The sequence below is a fragment of the Dipodomys spectabilis genome, unplaced genomic scaffold, assembly GCF_019054845.1.
Source record: "Dipodomys spectabilis isolate Male_0828 unplaced genomic scaffold, ASM1905484v1 ptg000108l, whole genome shotgun sequence".
Taxonomy (NCBI): domain Eukaryota; kingdom Metazoa; phylum Chordata; class Mammalia; order Rodentia; family Heteromyidae; genus Dipodomys; species Dipodomys spectabilis.
Genome location: NW_024870785.1, coordinates 14,636,131 through 14,653,048, shown reverse-complemented (window position 1 = coordinate 14,653,048; position 16,918 = coordinate 14,636,131). Strand labels below are relative to the sequence as shown.

The following is a 16,918-nucleotide window of genomic DNA, read 5'->3' as shown; positions in this document are numbered from 1 at the left end:
ATTTCCACAGACACATAATATTAGAAACTTCTTTTGGGGTGGGGTTTGATCTCAGGGCCTTGTGCTTGCTAAACAAGCACTTTTCTTTAGTTTAAAGCTTATTATCAAATAGACTTGTAAGGTTTGAATGTTTAATAAGGAGTATCTAGTTACCTCACATCTTCACCTTCCTCTAAAATAGACAAACAGATAGTACACTTTTCCTCTGTGTCCTCCTCAGTCCCTTCTCCATCTTGTTTGCAGTGCAGTTTCCTCTGTGAGAACCAATCAGTTGTTACCTTATTAGCAGAGATGACATTATTGAACAACTGAGTAAAGTCTGCATTTATTTAAAAACAAAACACAACACAACCATATTCACAAACAATTTATATCTTAGAAAAGACGATCATGAATTAACGATGTATTAAGTGACTCAAATACTAACCCCCTCTAATAATCGGCAACAAAAGAAAAGCCAAATTCAATAGAAATGTGTTAGTCTGAAATCTACTACTATTATTTTTTTGATGCCCATTCTGGGATTTGAACTCAGGGACTGGGGGCTATCATGAGCTTTCTGTAGTGAAGGCTAGTGCTCTACCACTTGAGCCACCGCTCCACTTCCAGCTTTTTGCTGAGTATGCAGGACTACAGGCATGAGCCACTGGTACCTGGTTAAATCTATCACTTTTAATCTACACTAAGAATGATATATTCTACAGGCTATCTCTCCATCCCGTTATCAGTACAACTAGAGAAATCTCTTCTTTCTAATGAATACTTCAAACAACACTCATATTTAGTGAAAAGTGTATTTTGCTTAAGCAGAGAGAAGAACTTAAATTTAGTGGTATCACATTCATACTTTTAAAACATGACAAATACAAAGAACAACTATAGCCTCTATAGCATAAAGCACTGTTTCTTATAGGAACTTGTTTTAAATGTCCACTCTATTAACTTCCAGATATAATACAATACAAAAATGAAAAGTAAAATGGTTTACAAATGGCTCGTGTCTATAATCAGTATTTTTTTTTTTTTGGTCTGGTCGTGGGGCTTGAACTCTGGGCCTGGGCGCTGTCCCTCAGCTCTTCAGCTCAAGGCTAACGCTCTACCACCTGAGCCACAGCGCCACTTCCAGCTTTTTTCTTTTTGCTTATGTGGTGCTGAGGAATCGAACCCAGGGCCTCATGCATGCAAGGCAAGCGCTTTACCACTGAGCCACCTTCCCAGCCCTAATCTCAGTATTAAGGAGACTAAGATGAGGATCACGGTTCAAAGGAAGCCCAGGTAGACAAATCTGTGAAACTCTTATCCCTAATTAATCACCAAAAAGCCACAAGTGGAGCTGTAGCTCAAGTGGTAGATTGCCAGCTTTGAATGAAAAAGCTAAGCGACTGCACTCAGGTCCTAAATTCAAGCCCCACTACCACCACCAAGGAAAAACAAAACAAAAAAATGTCACCTCAGCACTCAAGTAGCTGAGAAGGCTAGCCTGTGCTATAGACACCAAGACTGCCAAAAAAAAACCCTACAAGGACTGGAGGCTACGTGGTTGAAGAAGTAGAGTACTAGCTATGAGCAGAAAAAGTCAGAACATCGAATGGCACTGGTCAGAAAACAAAATCAAGAAAAGAAAAAGGCTTATGAATATGGAAAAAAATGGAGTAAGTTGTTTTCTGTTGGTTTTAAAAATGAAAAAATACACATGTATTCTTTTTTTTTCTTTTTTTTTGTTGGTTGTGGGGCTTGAACTCTGGACCTGGGCGCTGTCCCTGCACTCTTCAGCTCAAGGCGAGCACTCTACCGCTTGAACCACAGTGCCACTTCTGGTTTTCTAGTGGTTTATTGGAAATAAGAGTCTCACGGACTTTCCTGCCCTTCCTGGCTGGCTTTGAACTGCAATCCTTAGATCTCAGCTTCCTGAGTAACTAGGATTACAGGTGTGAGCGACCAGCACCAGGCTATGGCTGTTTTTTCTGACTGGGAAAAATCTAATATTACAACTTGCTCCTTAAAGTTAATGCTATCACTTTTTTTTTTTTTTCACAAGTCCTGGACTGGGTGCTGTTCACTCAAAGTTAACCTTCTACCACTTTGAGCCACATCACTAGTTCCAGTTCTGTGGTGGTTAACTGGAGATAAGAGTCCCATGGACTTTCCTGCCCAAGCTGGCTTTAAAACACAATCCTCAGATCTCAGACTTCTGAGTAGCTAGATTATTAGTGTGAGACACCAACACCCAGCTCCCTGAGATTTTTTGCTCAAGGCTAGCACTCTACCATTTGAGCCAAAGCTCCACTTACAGCTTTTTGCTGGTTAATTGGAGATTAGAGTTTCACAGACTTTCATGCCCTGGCAGGTTTCAAACTATGATCCTCAGATGTCAGCCTCCTGAGTACATAGGATTACAGGCACGAGCCACTGGCACCCAGCTCACTTGTATTGTTTTAATGATAAAGCAGCTATTAAGACTCCATTACTCAAAAATTTGTAATATTGAATTCTGTGCATTTGGTAAAAGTTTGTAAGGTTCACAGGAAACCCTTACCTTTTTGTATTTATGTGGATATGTACATCTTTCAATTGTTCCCTGGGATGCTCCTCGATTGACATTTCCTAATCTTTCTTCCAAATGAATCAGTTCCTAGAAGTAAAGAATATCTAGTATTAAGAGTGTCAGTGATTATTCCTTGAAGAGAACTGTCAGCATTGTAAAAAAAAGAAAAATCCAAAAGAACAAAGCTAAAAACTTATATATTTACAAACCTACAAGTATGTTTTAAATAACCCACTACTGCTATGCAAATAGTATGTTTATTTGTTGCTATTTACTTATCTATTGGTATGTGTGCAGTACTGGAATTTGAACTCAGGGTCTTACACTTGATTTATATTCCCAGCCCATTAAATGACTGTTTATATAATTTTCAATAACAGTACATAGTAAGGCAAATAAAACATTTTCTTTTCAGTTTTTTTCTTGGTCAATTGAGGTAGGGTGGAGGCATGGCTCAGTTGGTAGAGCCTCAGCCAAAGATCAAAAGCATCTGGTACTAAGTTCAAGTTCAGATCTCAAACCCAAAAAAAGGATAATAGCATCATCATCATATGGCACTACATTAAGTCTCTAACACCCACAAGCAACGTCAGAAAAGCAGACATTTTACTGCTTTCTGAATACTAGGCAGTAATTGCCACAGTGTACAGAAACTAGCGGTGTATAGATAAACTATATAGTCTTTCTGCACTAAAGGGACCATGGTGAATGGCTCATTTGTTTTAGTACATACCTCAAAATTGCCCCTGAAAGGACCTCTGAATGAAGTTCCATCCAAACCTGATGAAATGTAACGTATGTGAGGATAGCCTGCCATGTCAGGAACCTATGTGTAATACAAGACAGACTAAATCAGTTCAGAAAGACTCCATTCAACTCACCAAATTCAACTGTTATAACTTCAACATCACTCCAACTAAGCCTTCTGTTACAGGGTTAGGTTCCTCTTAAAATATGAATTCTTATAACTCTTCAAACACAGAAGAAATAAAAGAAAAAACCTAGCTGTTTCGTGATTAAAAATGAACAATTTTCTAACAAAATGTAACTGCAAGGTAAGTTTTATATCTCTTCCTCTAGCTTCCTCACAGCAAAAAGAACATCTGCCAGCTTTTTAATTCTATGAAAGGCTGAGGTGTGTGTGTGTGTGTGTGCCCACGTGTGCGTGTGTGTGTTATGTGCATGTGTGCTGGTCCTAAGGCTTAAAACTCAGGGGCTGGGTGCTGTCCCTGAGCTTTTTTGCTTGAGGCTAGCATTCTACCACTTGAGCCATACCTCCACTTCTGGCTTTTTGCTGTATAATTAGAAATAAGAATTTCATGGGCTGGCTTCAAACCACAATCCTCAGGTCTCAGCCCCCTGATTAGCTAGGATTATAGTTGTGAGCCACCAGTGCTCTTATCAAGGTCAGTGGAAGTTTTATTAGAGTTTTCTAATTTTTTATCAGGTATATTAATAATCCTCATTGTTTTCAGATTCCAGTATCTGTACCCTTTGAGCCACAGTGCCACTTCTGGTTTTCTGGTGGTTAATTGGTGATGAGTCTCATGGGGGGCGGGGGCGTGCTTTTCTGCTTGAACTGGCTTTACACCATGATCCTCGGACCTCACCCTCCTGAGTAGTTAGATTTACAGGGTTAGCCATCAGTGCCTGGCACTTCCATGTTTATAGATAAATTTCCAACATTACTTTTTAATCTGCCTCTATTGAGATTAAAAACTTACTTTTAGCAGATGTACAGTTTTAACTGACTATGTGTAAAAGAACTTAAAATAAGTAGATAATGCCTTTTTTAATGTAATTTTATTGTTATTATTGAAGTGTTGTAGAGTAAGCTTTTAACCTTGAAATGGCTGATATTTCCATTATGACAGCTTTCCTTATAACCAAGATCAATACCAAGCAGACAACTAAACCTCCTAGACAACTCTAACCATCTCCTTAGCCTCCTTCACTTCTTAGATTCTACTTGAGGAGCATACTTATTTAGGAGCTCCTGGTACTTGGGCTGACTGCTAGCTCTTTCCATAACGCAACCTCTGCAACAGCAGGTCCAAAGCTGCTGCATGTCGCCTGTCCAATGAAGCTTCTCTGAAACTCCTGCAGTGATTCCACCCCAGACAGACAGAACCACTCCCTCTTCTGTCCCCATCTGTAACTGTGGGTATAGAAAATCCTTGGGACCCTATGGGCATATGGGGCCAAGAGAGCACTGCTGAGGAAAAACCACAAGTGCTCAAGATGCACAGACAGTATCATACCATGAACACTTGATTAACCATACCGCCTTCAACAAATGACAAGTTTTTGCTTTATCACTTAAGCACATTCTTTGCCATTTTTAACATAGGAGGCTCAACCATAATGTTTCCCTTGCACCTTTTGGAAGGCAGATTTTCATAAGACGAAGAGTGGGGAAATACACGAAACACACAACTGACTGTATCCAGAGACTGACGGCAAACTTCTCCCCATTAACTGAGGAGCTGTGTAATGTGCATGCAGGAATGTAAAATTCCTGTCTTACGAAATTTCATTTGATTTTATTATTTGACGACACTTGGTTATAACTGTGTGCAACAAATCCATAAGGAAGGCAAGTTTATAGTATTATGTAAACTCAACAATTTGTGCTAATAAGCTTTTTTGCTAAGCACTCAACATAATATCAACCAAATCTGAACCTGTTTAGTGAAAGGTGGAGAGTTCCTATTGTCCTTCTATCAATTAGAAGATGAAGAAGGAAAGCAGCAGCACAGATCCATTCTATTCATAAAGGAGAACATGTCCTAGTGACAGTAAATCATTGTTCCCTCACACAGAAAAGTTCCTTTCAGGTTATTTTATATATTAGCGGTACATTTTACAATGCAAATTATAAACAAAGATATGACTATATTTAATACCACTTTCTAGACCAACTTCTAATGAACAAGAGAAATTCTGAAATTCCATTAAGACATCGATAATATACCAAGGGATTTTAATAAGGCATTTAGCTTTAAAAAAAAAAAAAACAACATGCAGGAAGTCACAGAAGTGTACCATTAAAGGAAGAGCTCCTAGCTGCAGGTGGTGCAGTCGAGGAGGGGCGTGGTAGTGGGCCAAGTGAGGGTGCAATGCTCCAGGGGTGTATGTGGCCGCCGTAACGCCAGCTTCAATTCCCAGTTCCCTAAAAAAAGATGACAACAGCTCAACTCTGTGTTCTCCTTATGCGATCATTGTCAACACAACAGGGAGTGGATTTACATTTTCAGAAATAAAGTCTCTTAACTTACAAAGCTGTGAAAAATATGACTTAGTTAAAAAAAAAAAAAAAAAAAGTTACACTAACAATTTCAAATCTATTTCAGAAAATGAGAGCTTAAAAAACTCAATTTTGTGACCAAATGGGAGAAAACATTTGCACATGGTTTCACATATCACAAAAGAAGAAAATACACTGGCTCCTCCAATCTCTCCATCCTAAATGCTTTACTCTACTTGAGGAGCATAGAAAATAGTTTACTTTGGGGCTGGGAAGGTGGCTCAGTGGTAGAGTGCTTGCCTTGCATGCATGAGGCCCTGGGTTCGATTCCTCAGCACCACATAAGCAAAAAGAAAAAAGTCGGAAGTGGCGCTGTGGCTCAAGTGGTAGAGTGCTAGCCTTGAGCTGAAGAGCTGAGGGACAGCACCCAGGCCCAGAGTTCAGGCCCCACGACCGGACCAAAAAAAAAAGAAAATAGTTTACTTTGCTGGTGTATGTGAATGTTACAGATGTTTCCAGGGGTTTTGTTTGTTGGAATGGATATCATCTCTTGTGTTGTTGACATCCAGGATAGTTAGAATGGCAAATTCTTCTATACCTTATAAAGTAAGGTTAAACAATATTTTAGAAAGAATAAAACTGGGATATGCAAAATCCTTATTCATTCTGATTTTATATTCTGCCCCAAAGGTCATTGTAGCTTAAGATCTTAGTGACTGCCTATACGCAACGGATTCAATAGGAAAATTCAATGCAAACATTTCCATTTCTTTAGGATATATCATAAGCCTAAGAATACAGGCTGGATTGTTCTTGTGGATGGCAGAAGTTGAGGATGAAGGGTTGAGAAAGAAGTTGGGAACTGTAGAATCAGATTAAGGAGTTAACTTCAGGGAGATTTTGGTCAGCAGGTACAAAATTTCAGTTAGATAAAGTAAGTTCTAATGTTCTGTGCAACATGGTAGCTACTGCTAATAATTAATGGTATGGTTCAAAAATCAGTAGAGCCAGACACTGGTGGCATACTAATCCTAGCTACTTAGGAGACTGAGATCTGAAAGTCATGGTTCAACCAGTTGGACAGACAAAATCTGAAAGACCCTTATCTCCCATTAACCAGAAAGAAGCCAAATACTAGGGTGAGGCTCAAGCAAGTGAGCTGAGCAAGAGGGAGAAGTCTGGAGTTTAAGCACAAAATATAAAATAAATTTTAAAATTTTTCAGTAAAAATAAGGACTTAAAATTGTCATCTCAAAGAAATCATAAATTTCTGAAGTAATGGATATGCTACCAGCATGAGTTGATCATTCCGCAGTGTATACATGTACGGAATCATCATATTGTATCCAATGCACACTATTATTATTTGTCAATTCAAAATGGAATAAAACTTAAGGAGATGACTCCTGCTGGAGATGATTCCCTACTCTAGAACACAAGCTCCTATTCTTTTCTCTGGAGGCTTCAGCTTGTCTCATAGCTAAAGTGGGGACTGGGTTTCTTCACAGGACCCAAGCTGTTATAAGGCATTCCTCTCTACGAACGACTGCTTCCCCTAGTATTGTCAGAAGCTACTGTGCAGAGCTTTGAAATATACAAGATACTGACCAGGCAGATCTCTCTGGAGCCTGACGAGGATGTGAGGACATAGTCTGAGGCACATGAATATGGTGCCCGTGACCATAGTTCGGGTGCATCCTGTGGGGATGGGGTGGGGGCCGTTCATGTGCCCGCCTGGAAACACAGAACACAAAAAGACCACTGGAAATAAGTGAAGAATTGGTTATTCCTTAATGTATCAACAATTCTAGTGTTACTACAATGACTATCTACAGGCTAGTTCTAAAGTTAATTTGTAACAAGAAATTAAAAGCACCTATAAAATTATTTCATAGCAATGTTTGCAAATTACTAATTATAATAATTATCAATAAGTTAACTTTAATATAATGAATTTATTAACTGGTAACAAATTAAGAGCTTATAACCTCCTCCACAAATTCTCATTTATCCCAACATCTCAAATTTACATATAATCCTGGGAAAACAGCAATTTTAATATCATTTTATAAAGTTTTACAAGAGGTATTTTAATTAGGAGAATCATGGAAATTGAATAAATTAAAATTTTAAGTGTTTAACGTTTCAGTAAATGTCACCTCAACAACAAGTTATTTTATATACACATAATAAAGCAAGAAAATGGAAACTCTTATTTTCTTCACTTCTTGTTTTTTATTGCCATCTATTTTGACACTGAAGTCACCATTTGAGCTAGGTACCAATAGTTACTATATATAATCCTAGCTATTTAGGAAGCTGAGATCTGAGAATCCCAGTTCAAAGCCAGCCCTGGTGGAAAAATCCTAGAGATTCTTACTTCCAATAAGCCAGGAAAAAGCCAGAATTGTAGGCATGGCTCTAGTGGTAGAGTGCAAACTGTGAATAGAAAAGCTAAGCAGAAGAAGCATGAGGCCCCGAGTTCAAGACCCAGCCCAATACACACACACACACACACACACACACACACACACACACACACACACACACACACACACACACCAACTATTGTAAAGGTTAGAAATCTGAGACATTTTAAACCATATATATTGTTTTCTTAAAACATATGGTATATGCTAACATATCTAGGACCTTGTTTAGTTCCATTCACACACTATTCTGCATCTCAATTTATTATGTTCTCAATCTAAAGTCAGTCAAATTTACAAATACAAGTTGATCATAAAATTCTCAACAAAGAGCCAGACCAGATGGTTCATGCTCATAATCCCAGCTAGCCTAGGAGATGAAAGAGGATCTTGGTTCAAGGTCAACCCAGGCAAAGAAGTAAGACCCCATCTCAATTAATAAGCCAGGCATAGTTGCAATCAGCTGTGTTTTTAGTTACCTGGGAGGCTGGAATTCAATACACCCTACCTGAAAAAAATTGTAAAGCTAAAAACATGGAGTAGGGTTGTGGCTCAAGTGGTAGAGCACCTGCCTACTAAGTACAAGGTCCTTGTGCGCCTGTGTGCAAGACAAGGAACATTTTTGAAACATAGCTCAGTCTCAGGGACTCATTTTTGTAATCAAATTCTTTTCAATTCATTCCTAACCCTTTTGCAAATTTCACTTTATAGCCACTGGAGGATATGACTATTCACTTGTCAACTTCCTACATTAAGAGTTATTGTTTAGAAAGTTAGCAGTAGCCAGGTGCATATTCTGTATAAAACCTATTTAACAAAAGGAAGAACTCACACAAATGCTAGACCATTGATTAGATTAAGAATTTCATAAGCACTTTATGTAAAGGTTTAAAAAGTAAATTGGGGGGGGGGGGGTCTGGGATGTAGCTCAGTGGAAAAGTGCAACATCCAGTTTGATCCCCCAGTACCAAAAAAAGACACGACCAAAATCCGGTTTGACCCCCAGTACCAAGAAAAAACAAAAACAAAAACAAAAAAACAAACACTACATTTTTTTCATCTTTTCAGTCATGTATGATCTCTAATGTATAATTGCTCATCAGGTAGAAACAGCCAGAGATGACAAATGACAAAAGAAGGATCAGTTGTACCCCGTTTCCAGAAAACTTTATAGGTAGGTAAAAGTAAGGCAAAAGTTGTTTGTTCCAAATGAGAAAATTAGATGCTGATTTCACAATAGTGAATTCAGGTCATAAATTCAAAAAAGTAACAAGTTTGCCTATGATGTTTTCATGAAGTTCAGAGTATATTTAATATTACTTCTATGAATAAGATTATAATGACTTTTTTCTATGCAACTTTTTGGAAATTCTATTCTTTCCCCTCTCTGATCAGTAACATCAAATCTTCAGTATTTTTTATTTTATTCTTCTGTATCAATTTGTAGCACAATCATTAGTATATAGCAGAAATCAGCAAGGAGAGATTGCTGAAAGTGATCTGACTCTACTAAGTCATCTAACAAACTTTTTGTCAACAAGTGTAATTCAAGAAAAGACAAGGGAGGCCAGACACGATGGCTCACACCTGTAATCCTAGCTATTCAGGAGGCTAGGATCTGAGGAGTACCAGTCCAGGCAGGGAGCCTGTTGACAGACCCTCCGCCCTCCCCCCCCCCAAAAAAAAAAAACTGACAAAGGATGATTATAGTTAGCAAAAATCAATTTCCAGGCTAAGAACAGTAGAGTACCTGTCTAGCATAAAAAACGGCCTTGGGTTTGATCCCCAGCATTGCAAATAAATAATTTCTTAGTGAACCAATAAGTATTTTAGTATATTTACATTGCCCTCCCCCCACCCCCAATACTAGGGTTTGAACTCAGGGCCTTGCACCTGCTCAGTGGCTGCTCTACCGTTACCCTCAGATCTCAGCCTTCTGAGATGCTAGGGTGACAGACAATGTTGTAGCTTTAAAGATGAATGGAAACAAAAGGAAAAGTCAAGCTCCGTGCTCTTTGCAGAGACATGATACATACGTTGGATGCTGCATCATTCTCCTCCTCTGGACTTCCATCCTCTGCATCATTTCATGAGGGTGCAGTCTCTGTGCCGGAGGTGCTGGGGCTGGGAGATGGTGTGAGATGGGCTGGTGTGTAGGAGGAAGGTGCTGAGGGATTGGGGCGGCCGCAGTGGGTAAATGAGTTGGGGGTGGGGGGGCCACAGGATGAGATGTCGCATGAGAAGATATTTGAGAATGGAAAGCATGGACAGGATGAGGAATAACATAATCCACTGGAGGTGGGGGCTGAGTCTGAGGAGGGGGATTTCCATGAGAATGGGGGCAGGCAGAAGCTTGATGGTGAAGTGGTCTTGTCAAAGAAGCATCTGCAAGAAAAACCCTTCCGGTCAGTACATGTAATTTCACTTCATTCCCAGGGTTACATTGTAAGCTGTATTCAAACTTTCTGAAAAATTCTCGCTGATTACAAACTAAAAGTAATCCAGTAAAACATCTTTGTATACCATTCCTCTGTGGTGTCCTGCATATACGTGTATGTAGATACGTATATATGCTCAGAGCCTATTTTTGTGACATAAATTCCTGTTAGAAGGGATGGGTCTGAAAGATAAATATAGATTAAGAATACCCTTCCCAAAGGTTGTTATAATACTTCCATCAACAAACACTTAGGAATGTATTATTACTCCCATAAGATCACTACATTGTTTGAAGAACCAAGTATAGTAGTGCGTACTTGTAATCCAAGAATTTGTAATCCAAGGAGGCAGAGGCAGGAGGTCCACAAATTTAAGACCAGCCCATCAAAATCAGTTTAAGGCCAGTCTGAGCTAACATAGTAATAAGCCCAGTCTCAACCTCCCCCTACTTTAAAAACAAAAACAAATCTGAAAAAAATCTTTTATTAATGACTCACATTTCTTCTCAGAACCATCTATGTATCCTTAGCCATTTGTGATCTTCACCTTTTGCTTATTGATAGGCACTTACAGTTCACATGAAAGCTCTTTTCAATTGTTTCCTTTTTTTATTTTATTTTATTTTATTTTTTTGCAACACCCAAGTTTTCACTTCTCTGTACTCAAACGTGTGCTGAAGATAGAGTGCACTGAGAGAGCGGCTATCCAGTGGGTTTAAGGCCCTGGTCAACGCTCACCAATGCAACAACCAAAAAGAAAATTAAGCTTGGCTTTTGGGGGGTTTTTTTTGCTTATTTTTTGATAGTATCAAGGGTTGAACTCAGAGCCTTGCACTACTGGGCAAGCACTCTACTATGTGAGGCATATCCCCAATCCTATAATTTTTGGGTTTTTTGACGTGGGGCCTTATGATTTAAGATGTATCCCAGGCTGGCCTCAAATTTGCAATCCTCTCACTGTAGCCTCCTGAGTGCTGGAGTTACAGGCGCCTATACCACTATACCACAGCTTCAATTATAACTTTACAAATACCTTACTTTTCTGTTTGACTTGTTAGCTAAAGTGAGCCATGCTGAAAATTAACTGGGCAGAATTCTTCTTTTATTATGCTTCTATCTCCCCTGGACCCACGCTGTTTTACCGTGCTATATTAAGATGAAGTAGTCGTGGCTAGGAGCATAGTTCATGTGCCAGAGTACCATGCCTAGCAAGCATGGAGGCCTGAGCTCAATCCCTAGTACTGCAAAGAAAGTCTCCTTGATTTTACTGTAACGTTCATTCTATTAGGCAATATTCCTGATAATCTGGTATAAAGCTATAGTTATTTTTTACTTTGTTGCAGAATTTTCTTCAAGTTGTAACCAAACTGATTCATTCAGGAGCAGTCCAGATAACTGTATTTTCAAAGGAAGCCTTGTTAGCACTTATCTAAATATTACAAAAGACATAAATGTTCACAAATGTTACAAATTCTTAAAGTTTGTTTCCGAATGTGTTCACTTATTTAACTCTTTGGCTTTGGGGGGAGGGGTGACAAGGGCTGGAAATTTAGGGCCTTTGCGCTCCCCCTTGGGCACTCCACCAATTGAGCCACACATCCAATCTGACATTCTGTTGATTCACTGGAGATGGAATCTCAACGACTTTTCTGTGCAATCTGGTTTCAAACCTCAATCTTCAGATCGCAGCTTCTTGAGGAGCTAGTATTATCGGTACGAGCCATCAGTGCAGCTAGCCAACACTACACAAAACAGAATTGCTGCTGATATAGAAGAGTAGCATATTCTGCATTCTCATCAACCATTTCTATTCTTTTTCAGTTTTATTTGTAGGAACTTTTCCAAACATATTCTATTACTTATCAAGTATGCATAAGATAAAAATTTAAATGCTTCTGAAGTTGCTTTTATAAAGTTCAACATGCCACTTGTAGTTGCAATACTGTGTTACTATCTCATATCTAAATTCTCATAGGTTTATACTGAACGATTAATAATTAATAAGTAATTAATAATAAATAGCCTGTGCCACGCACATGGTGGTACATACCCATAACCTCAACACTTGAGAAGCTGAAACAGGAGAATCACAAGTCCTGGGTCAGCCAGAGCTTGCTCTATGTATCATCAATAACAAACAGACTTCTTTTTCTATCTACTATTGCACTTTCATAAGATACCAGAACATTTTAATGACAACATTTCAAGCAAATTTGTTTTATTACTTCATCAAGACCACACACATTGCAAAAAGCAAAGATTCTTTCTAGTTGCACTAGTACTACTGGTGTGTAAGCTACCTATAGAAGTCAAAGTTTCATAACTTAAAGACCATCAGGGTTACTGCTAGTTTGCTAACAGAAAGAAACTGAGGGTAAAGAGTGAATACTTTAGCTGAGTGCTGGTGGCTCATGCCTGTAATCCTAGCTACTCAGGAGGCTGAGATCTGAGGATCGTGGTTCAAAGCCAGTTCAGGTAGAAAGTCCAGGAGACTCTTATCTCCAATAAACTACTTAGAAAAAGCCAGGAGAGGCTCTGTGGGTAGAGCGTGAGCCTTGAGCAAAAAAAGGCTCAGGCAAAGCACCCAGGCCCTGAGTTCAAACCCCAGGACAGGGAAAACAAAAACAAAAAACAAAAAAACTAGTCAGAACTGGGAGACTGACCAGGATTTGTCTCATTTTAAACCCACTGCTCTACTACACACTACATACCAGCTTTCTCCCAGTACAATTTAAATGGAAAAAGGGTTTCATAACTCTGTGTCTCACATGTGAATGAAAAGGAAATATGGGAAGGGGGTTCCTATGCATATCTATTTTTAAAAACTTCACTTAGGAAAACAGGGCTAGAGCATGGTTATCACTCAAAATTTTTCTAATATAAGGGAATACAATTCAAATTTCCTACCTTCATTCTCATTCACAGACCCCCAATGAGGAGTATAAACTGGTGCAACCCCTTGGAGAGAAATTTAACAATATTTACTTGAAAGTTTATTTCTTTGACACAACAATCTCACTTGTAGGAAGTTATCCTATAGTTAAAACTCAAACAACTACAAGCAATTTAAATGCTCAGCAACAGAGGACTCATCTAATATACATACTGTGGAATATTATGCGAACGTTTAAAAAAATCAATAACGGAGAGAGTGAAAAAACAACAAATACCAGTGGGCTGGATTTTTATGAACTAACAAACATGGAAAGAAATCCAATGGACTGCTGAATTTAAAAACAGAAAACAAGAGGCAGAATATTATGTGCCACATGGTTCTTTTTTTTTTTTTAAGCATAGGCATGCATTTACAAAGGAAATTTCTCAAAGTTTTTATAGTAAGCTGAAAAAGAGTTGCCACCTCTAAGGAAGTAAGATTAGTGAAGTAGGGAGATTCAGCTTTTAACTTCTCATTTTACAATGTTCTGCAAAGTTTGAATTTTTTTGGAATGTACGTGAAACACTTTTATGATAAAAGTAAAAGTCTAAACCATTTTTATTAGAACATTTAAAGGGGAATGTTTTAATTTACTTTAGTCTATTATTTCTAAAGAGGAAAGATGAAAAACCACACAATTAAATTCTTAACACAAGAGAATCAATCAAAAATGAATAGCAACAAATATACAAAACAGCTTGTGTATGAGCTCAAGTTTCATGCAAAGAATTTGCCCAGTGGCCAATGCTTAGCAAAATGTAACCTGTTTCTAATCTATTGACCAACTTACACTTCCTATTTTAACTTGTATTATTAAGAAACCAAATAATGTACCACCAGTTTCATTATACAAACTCTGAGCTGACTCCAGTTCTGTCTACAGGGTGTAGATATTTTGAATCATTGGAATGGAGAAAGAAATTCAAAATATGTAATTGATATCACCCACTGCATTCAATCTGAACAAAAGACAAATTTCCCTGTCAACTTCCTGGCTTACCTAAATTTCCAGTAGTTATTATCAAAATGTGATTTAAGGTATTAAGTATGTACTAATTAGCTTATAACTGAACAAAGTGGTAAATAAGTTACATAGCCCAATGTTATTTATCATTTCTTATGGTATATAGTAGATTGCAATTTCTTTAGAAAAGCTCCACCTGATCCTATGGTAATAGCCTTCAACAAATGAATATACTAAAATCTTGTATCAATTGGCAAAGCATTCTGTCAAGGAACCCTATTATGCCTCAGATAACCATTTGAGAATTCTCAGACAAACTCACTTTACTAAACTTCTGCACATCTTCAGTTACTCCTAAAACTTTCAATCCTATAAAACTTCCTTTTAAAATAATGTTAAGGTATCAGTACACTTAAATTTCATTGATATTAGCATAGGAAAAACACATCCTACTCTTAAGCCAAATAAATACTAAAAATGTATGAATCAGGAGTAATGAAAAGATTGTTTCAGAGAAGACTGAACCACCCATAATGCTTCACTTATAGGGTTCTAGGTTCTTGACTCATTAAATTCATACTTACAAGGAGGTGGCATATAATGCCGACATGATGAGAGAGAGGGCTGAGGAGGGGGCTGGGGCTGGGGCTGAGCAACCATGCTTGATCCGTAACCATCTATCGATAATGGCTGGCTCGGGGCGGCAGCAGCAGCCTGGTGGCCAAAGATTGCAGCCCGAGAGGAAGAAACAGGGCAGCAGGGGTCAAATGCAGAGGCGCCGTGAAAGCCACCACTTCCATGACTTCTGATGCCACTGCTGCTCAGGTCTACTGGCAATGCCTGCTAAATAAGGAGGAACTGCATTTTATCTTCTTAAAGATTCAGCTATGCGTTGATTCATGTTATAGTATAGAGGTAACCTAGAAATGTAATCTAGAAAAATAAAATCTTCAAATTACCTGAAAATGTGGTTCTTAGTATGAAGACCTATCAAACACCAAAACAACAAAACAGCTTGGATTTGTGAAAATTGTAGTGGTTTGATACTAATATCCTAAAATCCTAGAATCATTTTGTTAAGTTAACCTTAGGATCATAAAAGGATGAACAAATGCTAACATTATTTTAATGTCATTTCTCTTACATTATCTGCGTTTTACAAAGAGAAAAGGAAACTTAAAAATCACTTAACATAATTCTCCTTTACTCCCAAATTCAAACCAGTAATTTAGGACTCTTTAGAAAGCAAATTATCACCACTAAAAATGTTGAAGGTCTGGGATAAACTTGTCTATCCCAAGTTTTTAAACCATTATCACAAGTTTTTGACTAAAAGTCTAATAGTAAAAACAAATCTTATGTTATTCAAAAGGGGGAGAGGCCCTTAAGATTATTCAGGTTAATAGTGAATTCGTTTCAAATCACTTAAAAAAAAGAAGTACAATATAAACTAATTTCTTGACTTAGGAATGTGATTGGGGAAAAGCACAATTGGGAAATTAAACTCAATATGCCACTCAGTCATACAACACAATCATGAAACTGTAGTATCTTTAATTCCTCAGCTTTCCAAACTGTTCCCAAACAGGTCTCAAGTAGATACTATATAATGCTCTCTCATGAGTGTGCAGCTCATGTAAGTATGGAAGTCTACATAAGTTTCAAACTGTTACCTTCAAAATCTCACTCTGTTCACCTTCACATCCATTTATCACCACAGAATGTCTGGAATCCGGCTGATTTTTCTCAAGTTTTATTTATTCAGAGATGTGTAAACATGTTACAATTATTTTATACTAGAAAAAAAAACTCTGCCAAAAATTAAATGGCTCAGGCAAAACGGAATAATCACAATTGCTTTATCAAGCCAGCTGTATTACTAATTCACCAACAGACTATTCGGTGAATATTCATCTTTGACAGCTCTTTAACCAGTGTGGAAGAGGGCACCTCCCACCTTGACACTGATCAAAATGCACTGTGCTCGTGTTGAATTGAAAACTCTATGACTACCTAAAGATAACTTTCTAAGTTAAGTTCTAGTAAAAGGATGACCTGACTCAACCAAAACATTATGAAAAATCTTATATTTTATACAAAAGGAAATTTGGGGAAAGGGTTCCTATGCATATGTATTTTTTAAAAAAACTTTCAAAGCCAGGAGCCGGTGGCTCACGCCTGTAATCCTAACTACTGAGGAGGCTGAGATCTGAGGATCACGGTTCAAAGCCACCCCGGGCAGAAAAGTCCACGAGACTCTTATCTCCAATTAACCACCAGAAAACTGGAAGTGATGCTGTGGCTCAAGCGGTAGAGTGCTCCCCTTGAGCTAAAGAGCGCAGGGGTAGCGCCCAGAGTTC

The 16,918-nt window shown here is 38.2% G+C and overlaps 1 protein-coding gene across 7 annotated transcripts in view; it reads right to left on the bottom strand.

Annotated features, from left to right (window-relative positions):
- The window catches only part of Rnf111 (ring finger protein 111), a 66,590-nt gene that overhangs the window by 1,952 nt on the left and 47,720 nt on the right, over positions 1-16,918 (bottom strand). For 2 of the 7 annotated variants that reach the window (XM_042687667.1, XM_042687666.1), the window contains 8 exons: positions 15,143-15,401; positions 13,567-13,617; positions 10,258-10,606; positions 7,401-7,553; positions 5,591-5,717; positions 3,279-3,371; positions 2,537-2,632; positions 154-278 (listed from right to left, as the gene is read on the bottom strand). In XM_042687667.1, the coding sequence (XP_042543601.1) occupies positions 154-278; positions 2,537-2,632; positions 3,279-3,371; positions 5,591-5,717; positions 7,401-7,553; positions 10,258-10,606; positions 13,567-13,617; positions 15,143-15,401 (1,253 nt within the window). The remainder of the gene's footprint in view (positions 1-153; positions 279-2,536; positions 2,633-3,278; positions 3,372-5,590; positions 5,718-7,400; positions 7,554-10,257; positions 10,607-13,566; positions 13,618-15,142; positions 15,402-16,918) is intronic. The other 5 variants (XM_042687669.1, XM_042687670.1, XM_042687668.1 and 2 more) reach the window with 5 other exon arrangements.